The sequence below is a fragment of the Notamacropus eugenii genome, chromosome 4 (genome assembly GCF_028372415.1).
Source record: "Notamacropus eugenii isolate mMacEug1 chromosome 4, mMacEug1.pri_v2, whole genome shotgun sequence".
In the NCBI taxonomy this organism is placed as follows: Eukaryota; Metazoa; Chordata; class Mammalia; order Diprotodontia; family Macropodidae; genus Notamacropus; species Notamacropus eugenii.
The window spans coordinates 70,776,836-70,800,699 of record NC_092875.1 but is presented as its reverse complement, the minus strand read 5'-3'; the positions used below and the strand labels follow the sequence as shown (position 1 = coordinate 70,800,699).

Sequence of the window (23,864 nt, the reverse complement as noted above, 5' to 3'; positions counted from 1 at the left end):
TCCAAGCTTGTATTGGTCTGATCAGCCACAGTCAGACACACTGAAACTTCACGTTATCCTGGTGATGTCATTTTGGTCCTCTTACAAGTCGAAGGACAACAACCAACCAGTTAACATACCTACTTAAATATATATGTTTTCTTTTCCATTAGAATGCCTTGAGATCAGGGGCTTTTTTTCCCCATTTTCTTTTCTATTCCTTCCTTCCTTCCTTCCTTCCTTCCTTCTGGCTTAATAAATGTCTGTTGATTAATGCAATTTTCACTATCATTTTGTATTCCAATGTTCATTTTCATGGTACTACTTTCTTAGTTTTGTCTAAAACCATTGTTATTTTTTTGTTTTTTTCTTAATCTCTTTTGGTCAACTTTAAATTTCTTGTAAAAGTTTGTTGCAACTGTGTCTCTGTTCCACATTTCTGTTGCTATTTTTGAGCAGAACTAGCTAGAGTCCGATTGCCTTGTGGCCTTGCTCCATTGTCTTCTGGGAGATTAGGGTTCTAGGGTAATAACTTCTTTGGGTCTAAAATCTACACAGATCTATTTGTTTTGCTTCCTGGATTTAATGCCAGAGGCACAGGTATGTGAAACTACACAAATCATCCACTTAAGATACCAAATTCCTGAGCTGAAAGGGACTTTAGAACACAGAATAGCCCAAGCTGAAAATCTGTCTGTGTGCCTCTTGCCAGCTTAACCTGAAAAAAACACTTCTTCTCTCTGGATCTCAGTTTCCTTGTTTTGTAGAAATGAGGAGGGTTAGAACTGGGTGAAGGTCATGATTTTAGAGGCAACCTCCTTCAAAGGCTACTTCCATATTTTTCAGTTATTGGAAAAGAGACTTGGTCTAATACACTCAAGAAAGTGTCTTTGGACGCCAAAAAGGAAGGGCGTTGGGACGCAGAGTCTGCTCCCCCCCTCCTTCTCCCCCACCCCAAGGCAGGTTGAGCGGACGGAGCTGGTGACTGGGACCGCAGTGTATGCATCGGGCGCTAGGACCGGCGAGGGCCTCCTCTGGGCTGCAGCGCCACCGCCCCTTTTCCACCCTGGGAGGGGATGAGGGGGAGAAAATGAGGAAACAGAGGAACTTGCCACAAGTTGTGCGGCTGCGGCCACCCCGGAGCGCAGTGCCCACGACTGGGGCCCCCCACTAGTCCCGGGGAAGGGAAGGGGCTAGGCAGGAGAGGAGCCGGGAGTGGGGGCCCGGCCGCCCAGCCTGGCTCTACCCTCTCCGTCCCCCATCCCATTCCATCCCACCAGGTGCTGTCCAGAGCCCCAGCGGCCCAAGCAGGGCAGGTGAGACCGGCGGGACAATGTCCTGGGGAGGGTAGCGCGCGCGGTCTGGGGAATGACCCCCACCCGCTCCTCGCCCCAGCGGAATTGGAGAGTGCGCCTGCCGGGGGGCCTGGGGTCTGCTCCCGAGCCCCATCCTCATCCTCACCCCCATCCCCATCCCCATCCCCGGCTGCCGTCGTCCAGGTCAAGGGGGGAGGTGAACCCAGGGGATACATCTCAGGGTCTGGAGGCAGCTGAGCCTGCGCCGGAGAGCGGGGGTGGCGAGGACGGCACAGACTGTGCTGTTAGCGTACGACAATCGCTATGTGTGACAGTCGCTATAGGTGACTGCCGGTGTGTGTCTGTGTGATCTTGTGTGGGAGACTGCGCTCGGGCTCTGAGCATGACATTTTGTGTGTGTGTGTGTGTGTGTGTGTGTGTGTGTGTGTGTGTGTGTGTGTGTGTGTGTGACAGTCTGCATAATAGATGGTTGTATTTGACTATGGCTGTGGTTGTGTAGGCGTCTTGGTGGGTCTGCCTAGGTGCCAACTCAGGGACGGCAGAGTGGTGTGTAACGGACATATGCAGGCTGTGTGTTGGGGGGCTGTTTACCGGTGTTCTCAAGTGCATGGTGTGGAGTGCAGCCCTTCTGGGAACGTGGATGCTGTGTGCCTAGCTTTCTTGTTGGGTAAGTAGTGTGTGTATTTGTAGTTTTGAGGAAAGGTACTTGAACCAGAAGATCTCTCGGTTGTGTATTTTGTGTGCCTGGGCGTGGAGGTGGGGGATAATCTTCCCCCAAAAGAATAAATTGAAAGCCACTCAGCCTTCTAAACCTTAGATTTTGGGGACAGAGAGGCCTTCCCCTATCAAAAACTGTGTCTTCTCCCATCCTGCTCCTTTCATCTGTCACTTGGAACAGAGTGGGTTGCAGGATGTGGAGTTGGTTAGGTACCTCTGGCTAAGGCTAGGGAACCATGGAGAGCCCTAACGGAATCCTGTCCTGAGGCTTACTACCTGTGTGACCTTCACCTTCCTGGGTGTTGTTTCCTTTTCTGAGATCTTTGAGCCTGTGCTCCCTGCTGAGGCTGCGGCACCCTCAGATACCCCCCGGCCAATAGCTGAGCCAACACACTTCAAGGAGCAGTTGGCCTTCTAGCCAGGGCTGCCATCAAAGTCATAGATCTTAAATAGCCCTGAAGATGAGGAGATGGGGACAGGGGAACCAAGGCACAGAGAACAGCTGCTGGCCTTCAGGTACCCCACAGCTGCTAAGGCTAAACCTCAGGCCCTCCAGCCATAGAGATCAAGGCAAGAATCTTGAACTTCTGACCAATGTCCCTTGTGTAACTTCAGATACTTAGAAATGACTTTGAGTCATCCCTTCCACCATTCCACTGTTCCCCTTCCTCCCCCCATCTACCTTGTAAGAGAAAGGGGAAGAACTGATCAGAAACTCATCCTCTGACCTCTAGTCCTCTCCCCACACACCAGTCAAATGGTGCTGGAGTCACCCACTCATCTTGGCTCCAGTTCCCTTTTCCTAGGGGAATGTCCTAGGGGCTGAACTAGGCCAGGAGGAAGGAAAAAGAGAATCCTGGAATGGAAGAGCTGAGAAGACCTCTTAGAACACAGAGTGTCAGAACTGGAAGGTCCTTAAGAACCATCTAGTCCAACCCTCTGATCTTCCAGACTGGGGCTCAGAGAAGCAAAGTAACTTGTTCAAGGTCACACACAGCAAGTAGGTGGCAGAGGTGGGACTCTGATCCAAACTTGTTACTATTCAGTCTGGTGCAGTTTCCCCTTCTGTAAAATGGAACACGCACACACACACACACATATAGTATGTGTATGTGTATACATGTATATACACATATATGTAAGTATACACACACAAAATCCATGATTCATCAATGACTGTGCATGAAAGAACTGGGGACAAGACTCCTAGAATCTTTTGCCAGGCTCTCTTCTCTCTTATACCCTGGGAAACAGTTCTGTCCCCTGCTTACCTGTTGCCTGCACATTCCTCTCATCCCAGGTAAGCCCTAGTAATCCCTGGATCCTCCAAGTCTCAGCCAAGATGCCAACGGTAAGCATGGCTTCAACCTGTGGCCAAGAATTTCCCAGCTTCAGGTTCCCTGCTGCCTTCCAGGCTGTCCTGTGGGTGCTCCTGGGTTGAGGCTGAATCATATTCCCTCATTGGCTGTGATCCACTGATTAACTTGACTTCCCCCTAGTGCTGTTGGGGGAGGGGGGAAGGATAGGTTCAGGGATGCCCTCTCCTATATAGCCTGGGGGGTTGGTGTCTGCCCCACTCCTTTGCCCAGGATCCCTTCCTCTCGTTCCCCATCTCTACCTTCCCCTGTCTCTATTTTCCTCTCTTTGTATCTCCTTCTGTCCTTGTGGCTCTCTCTGTCTTTGAGTCCCACTGGGCTCTATCTCTGGCTATAGAGACGCTGGACACCAGGCACTCAGTGCATCACCAAGTGTGAACACATGAAGCCCAAGCCGGGCGAGCTGGCCTTCCGAAAAGGCGAGGTCGTCACCATCCTGGAGGCCTGCGAGGTGGGGACCGGGCCACAGGTGGGAATGGAAAGGGCCCAGACTCTGGGGGATACCTTTGGGGAGGTGAGGCCCCTGAGCCAGGATCCAGTGTAGATCTCAGGGAAAAGACTGGGCACAGCTTCCTATTCCCTCCCTCCATCGCCAGCTCTGGCCTCATCCCCTCGGCAGAGCAAGAGCTGGTATCGGGCTAAACACCATGAAAGTGGTCAAGAGGGGCTGTTGGCAGCTGGATCCGTTCGTGAACGAGAGGCCATCCCCACTGACCCCAAGCTCAGCCTCATGCCGTGAGTAGAGAGTATCCTCAGTGCTCACCGTTCTTAGTGCCTCCGAATGCCATTGTCTATGGGATCTGTTTTCCAGTATCCCCCACCCCCCATGCCTTTGATGTCAACTTGCCACAGTACCAGGATTCATATTACCCAATGCCCCCTTAATTCTTGAAGTCCAGGGCATTCTTTGCCCAAGGTTCCCCCCTTGTCCCCTTCCCCCCAGAACTTCCTCTTCCAGTTCTAGGCACTCCCAATTCACCCACAGGTGGTTCCATGGCAAGATCTCAGGACAGGAGGCAGTAACTTTGTTACAGCCAGCAGAGGATGGGCTCTTCTTGGTGCGGGAATCTGTGCGGCACCCAGGTGACTATGTGCTGTGTGTCAGCCATGGCCAGGAGGTGGTGCACTACCGAGTGCTGCACCATGGTGGACGACTGACTATTGACGAAAATGTCTCCTTCTACAACCTTATTGACATGATTGAGGTCTGTCCATCTCATCCTATGCATTACCTCTAGTAACATCACTATCCCGCAGTCCCTTCTGTTCTAGTGGCCCCTCCCATCCCTCCCTCTGGCCTCCAGGAATTACTGATCTCCCCCAGGAACCTCCTTTGAGGAATACAAATCCCTGAGTCTCCCAAGACCCTAGGCTTGAGACTTCTAAATCCTCAGTCTCCCCAGGAGTCTCCTAGCTCCCAACAACCCTATACGGAAGCTAGAGTTCTACCCCCACCAATTCTGAGAGAATTCTCTGGAGAATTCCTCCAATCCACCCAGCTCATTCCTACTTCCCTAACTCCTGACCACTCTCTATCTCTCTCTCCCCTCCCATTTCTCAAGATTCTAACTGGGATGTCAGCCCAGCTTTGGTTACCAAGGAAACCAATCCAGCCGTCAGCAACTAGTGTCCATGGGAACCAAGGTCCCCTGGCTCCCCCAGCCTCTCCTCAGCTTCCTGAGGGTCAGTGGTCATCTCGAAGGGAGCTAGAACCAGGAATCCCAATTAGCCAGATAGCCACCCCCACAGCCCAGGAGAGGGAGTCCAGTCCCCTTTCCCAAGGAGGCTCAGTAGCCTCTATCCTGTGAGCATGTCTTAACTCAATCTGCCATCTGTCTATCTGTCCATCCATCTTCAGCATTATATGAAGGACAAGGGGGCCATCTGTACAAAGCTAGTGAAACCCAAGAGGAAACATGGAACCAAGTCAGCTGAGGAGGAGCTGGCCAAAGGTGGGAACTATGGGGTAGCCCAGGGAAAGGAGGATCTAGAAGTCTTTTTTCCCAACTCCCTACACGGTAGAAACTTTAACAAAAGGTCTTCTTGGGCAGAAAATCATAAGAGGGAAGGGAGGGGGAAACAACTATTTATTAAACACCAATTATGTACCAGGAACTGTGCTAAGATAAATCCCTTCCTTTCTTTGGGTCATTTCCCCATCTGGGAAAATGGGCACAGCAAATGCCTGCACCAAGAGGCATTACCATGCAGTGGTTAGAGAGAGGATTCCCCTTGAAGTAAAGAAGACCAGAGTTTAAGTTGTCCCTGTGACCAACAGTAATTGTGTGAATGTGGGCAAGGGACTTAACCTGTCAGTGTTCCCAGGCAATTCTTTAAGGCTGTTCAATACAGATGAATTTGCTATCTGAACTAGTGGAGGAAGTTTCCATGCTAAGAGCTCCCTACCCTGAAGAATTCCCAGGACTAGATTAAAAAAACAAACCAGCCCAAAACAAAAGCCCAGACCCAAAACAGAAGCAACCACTACAACCCCAGAAGGCTGTTGTGAGAGTCAGATGAGAGAGTGGCTTTGTAGTTTTGGGACGTGCTATTTTTGGAGTAATAATGTGTCCATATGGGTGGACAACCTGTTGTACTTGTAGCTAGCATTTATATGGCTCTTTAAAACGTGTAAAGTGCTTTATTTTGCATGCATCTATTCCCTCAGTACTGGCTAGAAGGCTGGTCTTCAAGCCAGGAAACCCTTCCTATCTCTGACATATACTGGCTGGGTGACCTTGGGCAAGTCACAACCTCTCAGTGCTCTGGGTGGATTTGTAAGCTTTGGAGCAGGTGCTAATATATGCATTGTCATATGAGTTCAAACACAGTGACCTTGAAGGACCAGGCCTGGCTGAACATGTGAATAGGAGGGGAGAAAAGACGCTCCCTGATGGGTGGGTGAGGTGTCTGGAGTCTGGTAGGTCCCACCTGATTCCTCACTGGGCTCTTTTCCCACAGCCGGCTGGTTACTGAACCTGCAACAGCTGACCCTTGGCTGCCAGATTGGGGAGGGGGAGTTTGGCGGTAAGTGGGAAGGAGAGAGAGAGAGAGAGAGAGTGTGTGTGTGTGTGTGTGTGTGTGTGTGTGTGTGTGTGTAGGGTTTGAATGGGACTAAGGCTTCTCTCCCTGGAGTAACCCTTGCCCCTCACCCCCACACATCCCTGGCCCCAGAGGCTGTGCCTCCTGAAAGTCACACAAGGAGAGACCAAGACCTGAAGAGATTCAGTAAGCACTGAGCCCAGGAGAGCTGAAAGAGACACAGACTATGGAGGGTGTGGGTGGAAGGTTTTGGTGCGTGGAGAAGGTGGGGAGTGGAGGCTTGGCTGGGCTTAGTCTCAGACACCTTTCCGGTGTGGCTTGTCTCAGCCGTATTGCAGGGGGAGTACCTGGGCCAGAAGGTGGCAGTGAAGAACATCAAATGTGACGTAACTGCCCAAGCCTTCCTGGATGAGACTGCTGTAATGACGTAAGGCTCAGGACCCAATTTGGAAGGCGTGGAAAGAAGCCCCATCTATTCCTTCCCCCCTGGGCTTGGGGGAGGAGGTGGCTCCCAGCTCTGGGTCAAAGCAAATGGAGCCAACTTTTAGGGGCTGGAGATTCCCAGGTGTGTTTGGATTATTCAGGTCTTAGAATGCCCCAACTGGAAGGGACCCTATAGGGAAGAGTGAGTTCTGGGCTTCCATCCATGTCCACACCAGGGAGCTCTAGCCACAACCACTGGATGACCTGGGGCAAATCCGTTCAACTCAGTTTCTTCATTTGTAAAATGAGAGGGTTGGACCCAGGATGGATGCATTCTGGGCATCCCTTCTCCATGTGCATGCAGCCTCTATCCCTCTTCCAATTCACCCCCAGGAAGATACAGCACAAGAACTTGGTGCGGTTGCTGGGGGTCATTCTTCACCAAGGGCTCTACATTGTCATGGAATACATGAGCAAGGTCAGCTTGAGCCCTGTCCTCTCCATCCCTCTTCTGGGTGCTACTCTCTCCCTGGTGGGCACATGCCTCCTCTTTTTCTGCTCTCTTCCCAGCTTATTCACCCTCTCTGTCCATTGCTACCTCACTCCTCCTCGGGTTCCTCTTCCCCACTGCTCAGATCCCAGAACCAGGCCAAAAGGGGATTATGGAATCTGGAGAAGGGAGCAGAGGGCTGAAGAGATCTGGGGAAGGAGAAGGCTGATGAATGGGGGAAGAAGGAAGGATAGAGAGATTGGAGGGAGGGGAGAAAGGGAGTAGAAGAGGTTAGGAAAAGAAGATGGAGAGAATTAGAAGAGGGGAAAGGGGTCCAAAGGACTCAAAGGAGGGGGTGAGGATTGAGGGAGAAGGAGGTAGGGGACATTCAGGGAAAGGGGAAGGAAATGGAGAGGGGAGGATTGAGGGAAGATGAAAGGGAGAGGAGAGACTCAGGATCTGGGGGAGGAGGTGGAAAGGATTGGGGGAGGAAGGAATCAGCAGAGCCCAGAGAAACCCCCTCTGCCCAATCTTCCCTCCATAGGGGAACCTGGTGAATTTTCTTCGGACCCGAGGCCGTGCCCTGGTGCACAAGGCTCAGTTGCTGCAATTCTCCTTGTAAGTGAGGGAAGGGAGTTTGAACCCTCATAGACATTACTTCTGAGTGCTGTGGGGTAATGCAAGCCAGGCCCCAGAAGAAGCACCTTGTACAAAGAGTGCTGAAGCTGAAGTCAGAAGACTTGGGTTCTAGTTCAATCCCTGCTCTGTTACTTAATACCATCATCACCTTGTACAAATATCTTTCTTTCCCTGGGCCTCAGTTTACCTATCTGTAAAAGGAAGGGGTGGACTAAAAGGAATCTTGGGTCCTTCCAATTCTAATAGTCTGATCCTGAGTGTGTTTGTGTCCTGTGCTGGGACCAGGGTATAGGAGACCATGGTATAAAACTTGCTCTTAAGCCCTTGACCCCTCCCCCACCCTCCCACTTCCTGGGCCAGGCATGTAGCTGAGGGCATGGACTACTTGGAGGGTAAGAAACTTGTACACCGAGACCTGGCTGCCCGCAACATCCTCATCTCGGAGGATCACGTGGCCAAAGTCAGCGACTTCGGTCTGGCCAAGGCCGAGCGAAGGGGCCTGGATACCAGCCGACTCCCTGTCAAGTGGACTGCACCGGAGGCCTTGAGACATGGGGTGAGACATGGGGATCAGGGTGATCAGTCAGCTATCTAGGGGGTCATTGGGATGGGGGTGAAGGTAAGGTGAACCCCAGTCTGAAAGTCCTAGAGCTTCAGAGTTGGAAGGGACCTCAGTGGCTACCTAGTGCACCCCAAAGAACTCATAACCCCTAAATTCCCCACTGCAACATACCTGACAAGTGGTAACCTGGCCTTTGCTTAAAGCCCACCCCACCCCTTCCCACCCAGTCCACCACCTCCAGAGACAGTCCCTCCCCTTTTGGACATGTGTTTGGTTAAGGATTTTTCATTTTTTTCCTGCCATCAGGCCTAAATTGCATCTTCACAACTTTCATTCCCTGCTCCTAATCCTAAGAACAGTTTAATAATCCCACTTCCATGTGAGAGCCCTTCAAATACTTGAAGACAGCTTTCCTTCTCCACTCCCCACCCCTAGTTTTCTCCAGGTTAAACATCCCCGGTTCTCACGGGGCATGGACATTAAGTGCCTTCCCCATCTTGGATGCCTTCCCCATCTTGGATGCCTTCCATTGGATACTTTCCAGCTTATCCATAGTCTTCCTGAGCTGTGGTGCCCAGGACTGAACACAGCAGTCCAGCTTTAGTCCAACCAGGGCAGGACCTTCCTGCCCCTTCCTCCTGGAAGCTGTGGCCCTTGTTGCAATTCCACATCTCAGCCTTTCTGTTGCCCCATCACAGGGTTCCCCTGATGTGCTGTGTGACCTTGGGCAGGCCTCTTAGAGCCTTGCTTTCTTAATGAGAAAAGTGTATCAGCTGAATTAGATGACTACCTTCCCAGTTCTTACATTGTGTCCTGGGGATGCTCCCAGTTCTGGTTTCCTACAGTTTAAAGGCCCTCCCAACTCTAACATTGTCTGTTCTAAGGGCCCTCCCGACTCTAACATTGTCGGTTGTAAGGGACTTCCCAGCTCTGACATTCTGTTCTAAGAATTTGTTGAGTACCTACTCTGTACCCAGACTAGTATGTTCTTTGCATGAGGAAACACATGCACTCAGGGAACTCACAGTCTCACCAAGGATACAGGACACTCAGAGAAACATGAAACAATCCAAGTCTTTTCTACTCTGGACAGATCTGTGGTAGAGTCAGGGTAGCAGGAGAGCCGAGGAGGGAAATCCTTTAGAGGGAATGCGATCAGGAAATGTTTCCTGGAGGATGTGGGACTTGAGCTGACATACCAGGGAGAATCCACACCAGAGGGTGTGATGTAAGGAAAGGCAGCATGCAGGGGAGGTTCCTTCCCTTCCAGATCCCTCCTCTTATTTCTACCCACCACCCTCCAAGGCCTTTTTCCAGGCCCTGACCTTCCCTGATGATATGTAGTCTAGGGTCAAGGGATCCCATAGTGTTCCCCTCATCTCACCGGTCCTCCACTTCCAATCCGGACCTGCAGAAATTCTCCAGTAAGTCAGACGTCTGGAGTTTTGGGATCCTTCTGTGGGAAGTGTTCTCCTATGGCCGAGCTCCATACCCCAAGATGGTAAGCATGGTGGTGAGGTATGCCCTAAGATCAATTGGGCCAGAATAGTGGGGAAGAGTAAAGTTCAAAGTTCCCAATGTGGGGTGCAGGGATAAGATTAGATGGGGGACCCTGGAATCACATGTATGTGTGTGTAAGTAACCCAGGGATAGGATTAGTGGGGGGGAATGCTCCAAGGTCACAGTGATGGAGTGATGGCCTTGATTGGGGGTGGTGGAGCCCTGGGCCTGAGGATGCATCCAACCAGCCTTCGCTGTGTCCTCCTTGTTGTCTCCAATGCAGTCTCTGAAGGAGGTATCTGAAGCTGTGGAGCAGGGTTACCGAATGCAGCCCCCAGAGGGCTGTCCTGCCAGTGTCTATGCCCTCATGGGCAGCTGCTGGGAGGCAGAGCCTACTCGCCGTCCGGCCTTCAGGAAACTCTTGGAGAAGCTGGCCAAGGAGCTGAGGAACACTGCAACAGAGCCTGTCTCCGAGGGAAGCTCGGCTGGACCCCAAAGCCTCCAAGAACCTTGAACCTCAGGGCCTTGTGCCCCCAAGGCTGCAAACCAGACTCTGTAGGCTAAAGTGGAGGGCTCCCAGGGGCCTTGCCCAGGCCACCCCATTGGGGACTGGAGGGAGATTGGAGAATGTCAAAATGCCGCCTACTGTCTCCTATCCTCCCTGGATAATTCCTGCTGAGAAAGCCATCCGAAGTGGGACTGGGACTGGGTGGGAGAGTGCATGGGGTGGGGAATGTAGAGCTGCACTACACTTGATTCCTGCCCTCCCCCGGCCCTTCAAGCTTCTGGTGCAATCTGGCCTCAGTTTCATTGGGCTACAGTCACTCCTCTGCTGGAGGTGTCTTCTTGGGGAATAGCCAGGGGATGTAGGCATGGAGATGCCCCCAGATGGCCTATAGAAATCAAGAAGCCCAAGGGAGGACCCTGGCAAACTGGGAGAAGGTGATAAAGGACATGGAGGCTTTATTATTCTGAAAACTGGCTTCTGAGTCTCTTTGCCCCCTCCTCTTATTAACCCCTGGCAGAGATCCCTACTGCACTACACCTGTGATAGTCAGCTGGGTGCAGGATCCCTTTGCTGGGGCCCAGCTCTCATATTTGGTGAATGTCCATCCCCTCCCTAAGATCTTCTTTGAATATACCCTGAATCAAGCATGGTGATCTTCCTGGTGAAAAATCTCCCAGGATCCTATCATGGAGATCCATTCCCTTCTTGGTGATCTGATCTAGGATCACATGCCCAATTTGATGAAGGATCTATTCACGGGATCCCACCACCCTCTGATTAGTAGATATCTTGGATCCCCTACCTGTGAAGATCTAGCAAAGGAGGGCTCTCTTTCCTTCTGGACCTCATTCAAGGGAAGGAAATGCAGTGACTTCTCCCAGAGCTCCTGGAAACCAGTGGGTCAGAACAGGCCTTGGAATGAGGTGGATGCAAGTGACGCAAAGAGGAGCTCATGGTCTCCAGGAAACAGAATCCCAGACTTGAAAAGGATCTCAGAGGCTGCCTTACCCACCTTGCACCTCTGCATGGAGCATCTCCAGCAGCCTGAAGGCGGAGGGGGGAAACCTAGTACCTCCTGAGGCTGCCCATTCCTCTTGGAGTAGCAGCAACTCTAAGGAAGTCTTTATTTTAAAATCTCAATTTGTCCCTTCAAAACTCCACCCTCCCCCCTGGTTCTGCCTTTGGGGCCCAGCCGAACAAACCTGCTCCCTCTTTCACAGGATAGTTTTTCCAATACTTAAAGATAAGTCTTATGACTTCCTAAAGTCCTAAGCATTGCCAAATCTTTCAAAGGAGGCTCTTCTCCATCCTCTTCATCTGGAAAGACATAAACCATGCTCTTGTTTTCCCCTTGAAAACCTTGAGGCCCCTTCTGAAGAAAGTCCAAAGGATTGGAGTCAGGACTGGGGGTAACGAGGGGCCACCACAGCACTACACTCCAGCTTGAATGGCACATCACCTCTTGGAGCAGAGCCTAAGGGTCACCCATCCCCTGTCCTTCAGGGGCCCACTAATCTGTGGGCTGTTCTTTCCCCTACCCCCCCAGGGCCTCTAAGCTGACACAGCTGTCTGGGAGCATCAGCCTCCAGGCCATAAGAGGCTCAGGCCTGGGCTAAAGCTACAGAATACCCTAACCCTCCCTGATACTACCAGCCTGCCCTCTTAACCAATTTGTGGCCAATTAGTGTAATTGGGAGACTTGTAAAGATGAAGCTCGTTAATGTTTTAAAGTAATGAAGCAATTAGGGGCCTTGCAAGGAGGGTAATTATGGAGGGGGCTCTCCCTCCCTCTCCCAGCCTGCTCCAGTCTCCACCACTATCTCCAGTATGTCACAGAAGATCAGAGTGAGAAAGGGAGATCGACAAAATGAAGTAGGTCTGCTTTTGTACAGAAGGAAACTGAGGCTAAGGGAGGAAGATGGGACAGCTTAGGTTTGTGCAATGAGTCAGTGGTAAGGCTAGAACTAGATTCCAGGTTTCCTGACTCCCAGCCTAGTGCTTGCTACACAACTCCCAGCTTCCTCCTTCAGGAGCATGGCCTGGCAGCCAGACCTGGGTTTGAATGCTATCCTCACACCTGTTAGCTGGGGGATCCAGGGCTCATCCTGAATGTTAGCTTCCTTATATCTCAAATGGGGATAATAATCACCTGCCACTATCTATACTACAGGGCCTGTAGACATCTATGATCTTTGGGGTAGTTGGAGGCCTGGAGACACATAATGGAGGTAGGCAGACAATTACCTAGGCTTGCACTATAGGAGGGTAATATAGGAGGGTCCCAGGCCCCAAGCCCATCTCTCTAGAGTCTCTCCCTATCCCCTTTTCCCTTCCCCAAATCTTGGGGAGGCTGCTGGTGTCATCTGTGGTCTCAGTGGGAGAGAGCGAATGCAGCCTTTTCAGGGTGATGAGGGTAGGGAGATGCCAGGGTCTCTGAATCTGCCTCTTGGCTGTGCTACTAACTCACCAGGTGACTGTAGGCAAGTCTCTCTGGCCTCAGTTTCCTCCTCTATAAAATGTGACTGCTTCCAATAAAGTCCTCCTTGCCTTCTCTACCTTCCCTTGGGCTAATACCGAATCCTTTGAGTCATGGAAGGGCCCTAGCTTCTCCAAAACCAAACAAGCTGAGCACAGACTCTGGTGAGTCGTTTCAAGAAGGAAAGACAATTGATGGACTGTGCCAGACCATCCTGGTTACATTCAGAGAGGCTCAGCGTGAAGGCTTCAGGGGGATGAAATGTGTCAGCACAGCAAGTCTTCAAGACCACTGTGATCTTCCTTAGGTCTTTGGAGGACTGAGGTACAGGAACACTTGGCTCGACTCTCATATAAGGGATTCCTAGTCATGTACCAGCCCCTTCCAACTTTAAGATACTGTGATTCTGACATGCTCATGCTCCCTAATGGTTCTCCATTCATTAGCCCCTCTGAGAGGACCTGGAGATACCACAGAGGAAGCCTGTCCCTCTCCTCTAGTCTTCTACCTGTCCTACATCACTCTATTAGCTGCCTGTCTACCAGGACTTCGCCTTGGTCCATTCTATCCAGTTAACCACTCCCCCCACCCCCTACCACCTTCTAGACTCAGGGGGACATCAAGGGGTAGCAGCTGTCTGTCATCCTTAAAGGGGAAGGCCTCCCAATTAATCACTGGCTGTAATCTCTCTTCCAGTTCTCCTCCCATTGCTTTCTAGTCTGTAAGGGCTTATGACAGGGGTGTGTAAAGATCTGCAGAGACAGGTGGGTGTCCCAGGGAGGAAGACTTGACCGGAGGAGCCCCCTGTTCCTGGTGAGTGCCATATGGTTAAGGGGGTGGCTAAGATGGGATAGAGGTGGGGAGAATCAGGGTGGCTGGAAAGAAGTAAGTGTCAAGGAGATGGTTTGAGGGGACCCAGTGGAGTCAAGATCCCCAACCCTGAGAGAAAGACAGATGCTGACAGACAGGGAGGAGAGAATGAGCTAGAGAGAGAGACAAAGAACTAGAAAGCAAATGAAGACAGGGATATTTGGTGCAAAGAAATCCTAGGAGCCAGAACACCCGAGTTCTAGTGCTAGGGTAGAGGGAGAAAATAGTTGCTATTAGAATCACACAATCTCAGGGGCAGAAAGGGTTTCAGAAGACATCTAATCCAACCTTTTCCATTCTTGGAAAAGTTGTCATCCAGTGCATAACTGAAAAGCCCTGGTAACAGGGACTTCTGGGGGCATCCTGTTCTGTTTTTGAACAGCCCTGATTTATAGGAGGTATTTTCTTTTATGGTAGCAAAATCTGTTTCTCCACCCCACCCCCATCCCATGGCTTCCTTCCTTTGCTCCTATATCTGTCCTCTGTGGCCATAAAGAACGAGCTTAATTCCTTTTCCACATAGCCCTTCAAGTAATTGAAAACAATTAGCATACGTCCCCTGAGTCTTCATTTCTCCAGGCTAGACATCCCCAGCTCCATTCATCTCTCATGCTTTACAGTGCCCTTCCTTCCCAACTAGCTGCCCTCCTTTGGAAATGTTCTGGTTTGTCAGTGTCCTTCCGATGTGACCCCAAAATTAAGAAGTGATGCAGATGAGGTCTGGCCGGGGCAGAATACAGTGGGATGTAAAATACAGTATTGCCTCTTTCTTTATAAACGCTGCACCTCTGCTAATGCAGCCCAGGATCAAACTCACTTATGGGGGCTGCCATGTTGTGGCTGTGAATGCACCTTAGCCTCTGGTGCTTTCTCCCTGTAATTGGGCCCTTGATTTTTTGAAGTTGGTGGCATGTTTTTTATAATTATCCCTAAATTTAATCCTATTAGATTGGACCCATCATTTTAGCTTACTGAATCCTAATTCTGTCATCCAAAGTATTAACGTAGGCTCAGAATGCAGAACGTAGCCCATTGGGGAATATTTGCAGAAGGAAAAAATACCTAACTGTTGAGCAACTGACTGGGCTTCCCTAAGAGAGTGTATATGCTTTATTTAAATGCCTGAGCAAGGTTTCCAGGTGGTGCCTTTGCCCCTAATCCAGCCTCAATACCCCTAGAAGATCTCTGGTCTGTGGGATCAACAGCTTAGCCCAGAGATGGCTTCAGAGAGAAAAGGGTTATTAAGGGGCTTCAATGATTAGCTGGGAGTGGGGGAAGGGATACACCAGCCCCTTCGAAACATCCCATTGAACCCTACGCTCTCAGAACCAAAAAGGCGCTTTAGAGACCCTTTGGAGTCCAACTCTCTTATTTTACAAATGGAGAAACAAAGGCTCAGGTTAAGTGACTTGTTCAGGGTTACACCATGAATGAGTAGTAGATTCTATTTGTAGTTCACTAGAAGAACTTAAGGCTAAACTGAGACCTGTAGAGGTCAAGTGACTTGACCAAGATCACAGGATTCAGTGCACACTTATTATGAACTAGGCACTGTGGAAAGGAAGAGGAAAAACTGGTAATCCCTATCCGCAAGGAAAGAAACACACATTTCTTAATCAACAATGCTGGCAGATAGGTGCTGTTTTGATCTGCATTTAACAATTGAAGAAACTGAGGTGAAGTGACTTGTCCAGGATCGTAGAGTTAATAATAAGTGTCTGAGGCTGGTTCTGAACTCTGATCTTCCTGACTGCAGGTCCAGAGCTCTTATGTACTGCACCACCCGGCTTACATTTTTCTAGGGGATATGAGGTGTACACACATAAGCAAGTACAACATAATTTGAGGAAGGAGAGGGCACTAGTGATGGAGGTGATCAAAAGATTCATGCAAGGAGTGGTGCCTGTTCTCAGCCTAGCAGGAAGATAATGACTTGGTGGTTTAGAGATGAGCCAGGACTATGCTCTAGGCATGGGAGACAGGTGGCCTGTGCAGGATGGTGGTCTTCTAGCTCTCCATCTAGGTAGTTGACCGCCTTCAACATCTGAAACCCACACCTGGAGAATTCATTGTACTGACCTCGAGATTCTCCATCTCTTTTCTCTAAAGGCTTCTCCAGACAGGCTACTGGTAGGCAAGTCTAGGGGGCAGACTGCCCATCTCCCTTCCTCTCCCTCCCCCCACCTTATCATCTCTTTTCCCCCTGCTTGCTCAGGTGGGGCAATGTTTCTGAGCAAGTGTGAGGGACAGCCAGCTGAGGGAAGGCCCCCAGGGTCCTCAGAGGCAGAAGAGGCCCCCAAGAAGAAACACAGGAGGAACCGCACAACCTTTACAACTTTCCAGCTGCATCAGCTGGAGAGGGCATTTGAACGCTCCCACTACCCTGATGTCTACAGCCGAGAGGAGCTGGCCACACAGGTCAATCTTCCTGAGGTTCGGGTGCAGGTGAGACTGAAAGCAATGAGCCGCTCATCAGCTATGTAACTGTCTTCCCCTGCACTTCAGGTTGGGGGGTAGGGGTAGAGATAGAAGAAAGAGACTCTGAACACTGCCTTCAGGGAGCTCCCAATCTAGGTGAGAGACAAGACTTGGACTTGTGGAAGGATCGGAGCTCAGGGTGGGAGAGGATAAAAGCAAAGACAAAGTGGGTCATGGAATTCAAAAGAGAACGATGTTGCTGGGCTGGGGTAATGGTGGGTGGGTCAGGGAAAGTGTCCCTGGGTAGGTGGGTAGGCAAGGCAACAAATGTAGTGCTTATTATGTGCCAAGCCCTGGGTATACAAATACTATCAAAAAGAAAGAGAACCCCTGGCCTCAAGGAGCTTACAATCTAATGGGGAAGACAACTCATTTTGAACTCCTTACTTTCTCTCCTCTCTCCCTCCATATTTAATCTGTTGCCAAGTCCTGCTGATTTTATGTTCATATATTTCCTCTTTTCTCTTCTGACACTGCTACCACCCTAGGGCAGGCTCTTACTACTTTTTAGTCAGACTATTTATTGCAATAGCTTTCTAATTGGTCTCCCCACTCTGGTCCATCCCCTACCCAGCTGTCAAAATAATTTTCCTAAAGCACAGATCTGACCACACCACTCTCCTATTCAATAAACTGCATTGGTTTCCCATCACCTACAGGATCAATTCTCTCTTTGTCATTGTTTGCTGTTCATCGGACTGTGATGCCATTACATGCAGGTGAACTGGATTTAAGTGAGGCAGGGCTGTGCAAAGTCACCAGCCTCACGTTCACCTCTGGGTGAAATCTGGATCCAGTGGCCAGATAGCGATCAGGATGAGAGAGGATGGCTTTGCCAGTCTTCTTATACTTCATTCTCCCTCCCCTCCACCTTTCTAATATAGTGACACTGGCCTCCTTGCTCCTCAAACAAGACACTCCATCTCCAGACTCTGGGCATTTTCACACACTGTCCCCCATACCTGGAAGGCTCTCCCTTCTCATTTCTGCCTCCTGGCTTCCTTCAAGTCCCATCTTCTACAAGAAGCCTTTTCTGATTCCCCTTAATGCTGATACCTTTCTGCTCTTGATTCCCTCTAATTTATCCCATATTTATCCTTTTCTGTACATCATTATTTTCATGTTGTCTCCCTCCATTAGACTGAGCTTCTTGAAGACAAAGACTGTTTTTTGCCTTTCTTGTATCCCCAGTGCTTAGCACAGTGCCTGGTAAGCCACATACTAAAGGGATCTGCAGAACAGGGGGTGGGACTGGCTGGTGGAAGAGGCAGGTGGAAGATTCTAAGACAGAACAAAAGCTCTGGGGCAGGAATGAACCTAGAAGAGGGGGAAGAGGGTGAGGAACCCATGTTGGTAGAAGCCAATGCAGTATTCCTAGGAGAGTGGGGAGGAAGGAGACTGTAGATTAGGGCCAGAGTATGGATAGCATGGGAGTTCCTCTTGCAGACAATGGAAACAATTAAAGGTGAGTGAATTTGGGGAGATTGTGAACAGTGTTGAGTTTTTGGAAGATGGCTGACTACCTGTGCAGGAATGACTGGAGGAAGAGAAAATGGAGGCTACTGAGGAGAAAGTTGGGATAGGCAGGATCAGATGGGGACTAGACAGTGGTGGGAGTAGAGAGGAGAAGGTAGATGTCTGGACATTGTGGAGGGAGAATCATAGAATGTCATAATTGGAAAGCACCTTAAAACACATGCCAGAGCTAGAAGGATTCTTAGACAATATCTCAACCCAGGGTTCTTAACCTCATCTCAGAATCATATTTTTTTTTAATAATTGAAGGAAATGTTAAATTTTGTATAGATATTAGTGAAAATGGAAATGTAATTTTTTTCCCAAAGGAATTCAAGTTCATGGTCCCCTTGAAATCTTCCCTGAATCCTTTGGGAGTCTGTGAACTCCAGGTTAAAAACATCTGATCCAGACAAATCCTCTCATGATACAGAGATAAATAAATAGATGAACAGAGCGCTTATCAATCACTTACTAAATTCTAGGTACTGTGCTAAGTGCTAAAGGTACAAGTATAAACAAACATAACAGTCTTTACTCTCAAAGAGCTTGCATTTTGAGGAAAGGAAGATATCGTGCTGGAAAGTAGGGGGTCAGGAATAAAGCAACTGACAAATAGAGAAGTTTGGAGAATGAATGAGTCAAGCCAGAACTAAAATGAGCATGACTGGGGCCCTTCAAGAAACGGTGAATCAGGGTAGGGAATCACCCATCAGGAGAGTGGGCCTCAGGTTTCTTCAGGGTGAGAAGGCAGCTGATGAAGTGGAGAAAAGCCAAAGCCAGAAAAGCCAAAGAACTTCCCCTAGGTTGTCGGTGGTGGAGCTGTTATTGGATGTTGTGGTAACTGATGTGAGGAGTGATAGAAAAGAAATCTGGGCTCTTCTAGACACCCCTTCTCTCATCATATTTATCCACTCTGCCTCATTTCCAATCCCACTCCAAGCCCTCTAAGAGGAAGGGAGAAGCTTATAGGGATTGGGAGGCTGGGAGGTTTCCTATTTGGGTTGATCTGATCCAAAGCCAAGCATTAAGAGCCCAAAGATGAACGTGACATTTTCTGCCCTGCTCCCCTGAAAAGGCTATTGTGATTGCCAATATCCTTTAGGGAGTTAGAACTCTAGTGGACAAGTTAAGTTAGATGCTAAGCAGAACTTTTCTGATGGGGAGAACCTTGGAAAAGGTACCTGAGGCAGAAAGGAGCTTCATTTCCTGGTCTGAGCCTGGACAATATGGGATAGGCCATAGAAAGTCCCACTGAAATGCTAGAAAACAGGTCCAAAGATCTCAGGGATCAACACTCCTATCTTCTGTGTCTACCATCCTTCTAGGTCTGGTTTCAGAACCGCCGGGCCAAATGGCGACGTCAGGAGAAGCAGGAGGCCAGCTCCACAGCAGTAGCAGCAGCAGCAGCCACTAAGCTTCCAGAGGCCCCCATGCTGGCCTTTGCTCGACCTCCCCCAACTGCCTCACTCCCCTTGGACCCCTGGCTGACCTCAGCTCCCCCAACAATGCATACCCTGCCAGGCTTCCTGGGACCAAGGCCTGGTCTACAACCCACCTATGGGCCTCATGCTTTCCTCCACACATCCTCAGGACCCCCTCCTTTTGGAGAGGCCTTTGGACCCCTGGCAGAAGCTGGGGATGCCCACACTCGAAGCTCCAGCATTGTCTCTCTTTGTTTTCGGGCCAAGGAGCATGTCCAGACTCTTGATAGGACCTGGCAGCCTCTCTGACCCTGTCCCTGCTGCCCCTTCCTTGCCTTAGACTTCACCAAGGACAGCTGGGCTCATTCAGGATCCTCTGCTGTGCTCTTCCCTCCTGCCCCTACCCACTTTTGAAGCCCTGCAGGGATGCCCAACAGGGGCCAGGCCCCGTGAACAACTGTTGACAAGGGCTTTGACCATGTTAAAGATGGATCAGCTGAGAACCAGAAAGCTCAAGCAACTTGGCAAAGGAGACACAACTAGAAAGTAGTAGGGCCAGAATCTAAGAAGCCAGGGGTGGGCTGGTAAATGTTTAATAACCAGCTCTCTAAAGACAAAAAGAAATATTCACTGAATCCTTTTAAATTTGATCTGAATCATTCATATTTTCTCCCTTACTTTCCTAAGGCTAGACAATCAACAAAACAATAAATCAAACCTCATTTGTAGGGTTTGCTCATTAACAAAGTGTGAAGATGCACCCTGAAAATTTAGTAAGTGATTAGGGTCAGTGGAGTCACCTCCATCAGATCATCCCTGGTTCGTGGGGGATGGGGTGGATGGGTGATTGGGGACAATGGAAGTATTGGCCATTCACTGGTTCCTCTCCTTCTCTTCTTGCTAAATGGGAGGGGAATGGGGGCACCCTGTGTTCATGCTGCCTTCCCAGTAAAGTCAGGTATGTATGTCTGAGTGACAACATGACTGTCAGGGGGTTGACTCTGGAGAAACCTTGGGAAGGAGGCCCTAGTATGTGAGAATTGGGCAGATCTTCAACTGGCAGAGAACTCAGGTCCTAATTTGAACTCTACTGTTCTTCCCGTTATACCACACAGATTGTCAAAGCTAGAAGGGATTTGAGTCCAATTCTCCCATTTTCCTCATTGATTTATAGATGGGAAAACAGCCAAGTAAGGAATGGATTCACCCAAGGTCACACATTGAATCAGGGGAAGTGCCAGGGCTCAGGTCTTCCGGCTCTTGGTGAGGTATTATTTCCCTTTTGGGAAAGTCAGGCGCTAAGGAAGGAGGAGGAGGCAGGAAAATCCCCTTCCTCTCCCCCACAACCATAGACCCTTGCCATCCTGAACTTCTCATCCTTGCAGCCTTAGAGTTGTATGGGAGAGTCAGGAATTCTAGATTGGCAACAAAAAGGAAAATGGAGAAGTTGGGCATAGATGGCAAAGTGTTGGGAAGGGGAGTTGGGGCAGAATAAGGTACTTGGTGCCTCATAGACACCAATGACACTTGGAGAACATGGGCTTAAAGGGAGCTGATGATTTGCTTTTAGGTGTATCAATTAGAAACAAGTAGAGAGGTAGCTTGGTATAACGGAATGTGTACTGGATTTGGTTAGCAAAGATCTGTATTGGGATGCCCATTCCTATTCTAGCCATGGGATCTTGGGCAATACATTTAATGTCTCTGAGCATCAGCTCCACATCTAGAAAATGGGCACAATAGTAATACTTATAGGACTAACCAAAAAGTGATGTTGTTGGGTTCAAAAAAGGTAACATGTAAAGAGACCTGCAAACCTTAGAGCGCTACATAATTAATACAAATAGAATCTAGGTATCTTGGCTTTCAGTCCAAAACTCATCACTCCTGCTGCCACACCAGCTGTCTAGGCTGGAGGATCGGAAATGGTTCCAATTACATCCTTAATGAGTAATTAGGTGGAAAAACTGGTGCCATCCTCTCCGGGGATGATACTGGGGGCAATGAAGTCAATGAGGTGGAAAGAACTTGGCTTGATTTATGTCCTGATATTACCATGTTACTTGTCTCTTGGCCTGGCATCAGGGGGCTACCCTTGGCTGTTGCAGATCCTGAGATTCCTTACTTAGAGGAAGTTAGTGTGTTCCCTCATCTTTGCACTCACCACTATTGGAAACCCCAATGGATCCTACCCTTACCTATCTGGACTAAGTTGGAGTTCAAGATGGAAAAAATATTGGTGAAAGTCTTTTACATCTTGTACCTGCATACCTCCACTCACACTAAGTCCCAATCTGGAGCCCACACACCCATGTTCACTGCTGAGCCTCAACTTGTATTCACTATTCACCCCTAGCCCTATATCCCAATTGCGTAAACTTGTATTTCAAGAGCTGGACCCTTGCTTCTCTGTTCACATTCAGATCTCCATTGCCTAGTTGTTTTGAACATGTGGAAGTATATGTGGAGGTGGCACCATCTCCTTTCTGCCCTTGTGGGCAATCAATCCCCCAACAGAGGAAAGAGAGGGAAGGGAGGAACAACGTCATGAATACCTGTTATCCATATTGTGCCAGTTTTTGGTTAGCAATCACCAGCTAGTCAATCAAATCACTTATTTCATTTGCACTATTGATGAAATTAACTCATCTACCCATGAGGTGGCAAAGTGGATAGAGTGTCAGGCCTGGATTCAGGAAGACCTGAGCTCAAATTTGGCTTCAGACACTTAGTAGCTGTGTGACCCTGCATAATTCACTTAATCTTCTTGGCATCAGTATGTGGATCTGGGGCTGATTAGGCAGCTAGAGTGAATCAGGACCAGGCTGGAGTGTGAGCTACCATCTCCTCTCTCAGAGACTGGCAGATCCACATATTGTGGATCTGAATGCTAATGTGTGCTGAATGCTAATAAGAAGCTTGGAGATCCATCAAGTTCCCCAGACTAACACATGAATTAATCATAATGGTCTCAGGAAATTCCCTTATCCCACCTATTTTATTTATTTTTTCATAGTCAAGCAAATCAAATTAGTACATTGGCCACGTCCAGATATGTATGTTGGAGGTGGAGTTGGAGGGAAATGCCTCATTCTGCACCCTGAGGTGAAGCCCTTTTCTGTCCGGAGGTATGAGCGGACTTCATCAAAGATCTTCTGAAATCTCTGCTGGCCCATCATTGTGTTGATCAGTCTTTAAGGCTTTCAAAATCCTTTGAATTTATAATGTCGCTATTGTATCAATTGTTCTCTGGGTTCCAGTCATTTTAGTTTACATCAGTTTGTGTCTTCTAAGGTGGCTGTCTTTTTTTATGAAATCATCCTTTGCACCATTTCTTATAGCACAATAGTATTCTATCCCATTACTATAAGTTAACTTGTTCAGCCATTCCCCAATTGATGAGTACCCTGAGTTTCCAATTTTTTGCTACCATCAAAAAAGCTGCTATATTTTCACTCATGTGGGTCCTTCTTTTCCTTTGATATCTTTGTGGTATGACCTAGTAGTGATATTCCTGTGTCAAAAGGCTTGTTTGCTTTATAGAATCAGCAGATCTCTGAGCCAGAAGGGGCCTTAGGGATCATCTAGTTCATCTTATACCTGAGAAGAACCCCATCTTTACCATTCTGTGGAAGCAAAGTCTTTCCTGCTCCCTCTTTTAGAAATATTAAGAGATCATTAAAAAATTCTCTTGTTCTGAAGCTAGGTGGCACAGTGGATAGAGCTCTGGGTCTGGAGTCAACAAGACCCCAAAAGTTCAAATTTGATCTCTGACAGAGGTCATGTGACCCTAGGCAAGTCACTTAATCTCTATCTGCCTCAGTTTCCTCAATTATATAATGGGGATCATAATAGCACTTACCTCACAGGTTCAAAATCAGATATTTCTAAAGCACTTAGCAAAATGTCTGATACAGAGAAGGCACTTAATAAATGCTTATTTTCTTTCCCTTTGGACAAATCTGAAAGAGAAACTTGTATCAGTCTCTAGATCCCAATTCCAAAGGAGTATTTCTCTCTGATCAGTCCAGAAGGACCTTTTCCTAAAGTAACTAGAGCAGTGACAGAACAAGGGAAGAGTTCTCTTGACTGATGGAACTAAGAGATATAACCTCCATGAGAGTAGTAACTGCCTTTTAACTTTCTTAGTGTTCCCAGCGATTAGCAGAGTGCCTGGGACACAGTAGGTGTTTTAAGAAATGCTTACTGATTGATTGGCTCAAGAAGTTTTATAATGTTAACATCAGAAGCAGACTTAACTGAACGGTTACATATATTCTGTATCCTTGCTCAATTGCAACTAAAATATACTTTGAGTCCTGTAAGTTCACTAATAATTAAAGAAATACAAATTAATGCAACTCTTGTGATTCTACTTTCCCCCAAGGCTGTCCAAGTTGACTGTAAAGGTCCTCTCTCAGGTGACTCTTTAATTCATAGGGTATAATGAGAAACAGAGTCTACCTTGGGAGTTTTAAAAGGTTGGGAGATCAAGTCACAGTAATTAGGGAGTCAGAGTCCAGACCAGGTGTCTCAGCAAAAGGAACAT

At 48.7% G+C, this 23,864-nt stretch overlaps 2 protein-coding genes across 8 annotated transcripts; both read left to right on the top strand.

The window, feature by feature from the left end:
- The first annotated feature begins 1,077 nt into the window (after window positions 1–1,077).
- On the top strand, window positions 1,078–11,022 carry MATK (megakaryocyte-associated tyrosine kinase). 4 transcript variants are annotated; one of them, XM_072601768.1, is made up of 13 exons: window positions 1,078–1,295; window positions 3,313–3,363; window positions 3,726–3,839; window positions 4,008–4,123; window positions 4,374–4,593; window positions 5,247–5,340; window positions 6,350–6,415; window positions 6,758–6,857; window positions 7,247–7,331; window positions 7,888–7,961; window positions 8,343–8,538; window positions 9,959–10,045; window positions 10,328–11,022. In XM_072601768.1, exons 2-13 carry the CDS (start codon window positions 3,355–3,357, stop codon window positions 10,556–10,558), a joined length of 1,392 nt encoding a protein of 463 aa, XP_072457869.1. In that variant the 5' UTR covers window positions 1,078–1,295; window positions 3,313–3,354; the 3' UTR covers window positions 10,559–11,022. The 4 variants fall into 4 exon arrangements, 3 of the variants coding, with proteins under 3 accessions (XP_072457869.1, XP_072457867.1, XP_072457868.1); XM_072601766.1 differs by having other exon boundaries at window positions 1,174–1,295; window positions 1,817–3,363; XM_072601767.1 differs by lacking the exon at window positions 1,078–1,295 and adding an exon at window positions 1,302–1,962.
- Window positions 11,023–11,126: 104 nt separating this feature from the next.
- RAX2 (retina and anterior neural fold homeobox 2) lies at window positions 11,127–20,810 on the top strand. 4 transcript variants are annotated; one of them, XM_072601772.1, is made up of 4 exons: window positions 11,127–12,424; window positions 13,725–13,841; window positions 16,114–16,343; window positions 19,220–20,810. In XM_072601772.1, the coding sequence occupies exons 3-4, from the start codon at window positions 16,122–16,124 to the stop codon at window positions 19,622–19,624; spliced, it is 627 nt and encodes a 208-aa protein (XP_072457873.1). In that variant the 5' UTR covers window positions 11,127–12,424; window positions 13,725–13,841; window positions 16,114–16,121; the 3' UTR covers window positions 19,625–20,810. The 4 variants fall into 4 exon arrangements, with proteins under 4 accessions (XP_072457873.1, XP_072457872.1, XP_072457871.1 ...); XM_072601771.1 differs by having other exon boundaries at window positions 11,127–13,352; XM_072601770.1 differs by having other exon boundaries at window positions 11,127–13,841.
- Window positions 20,811–23,864: the final 3,054 nt, after the last annotated feature.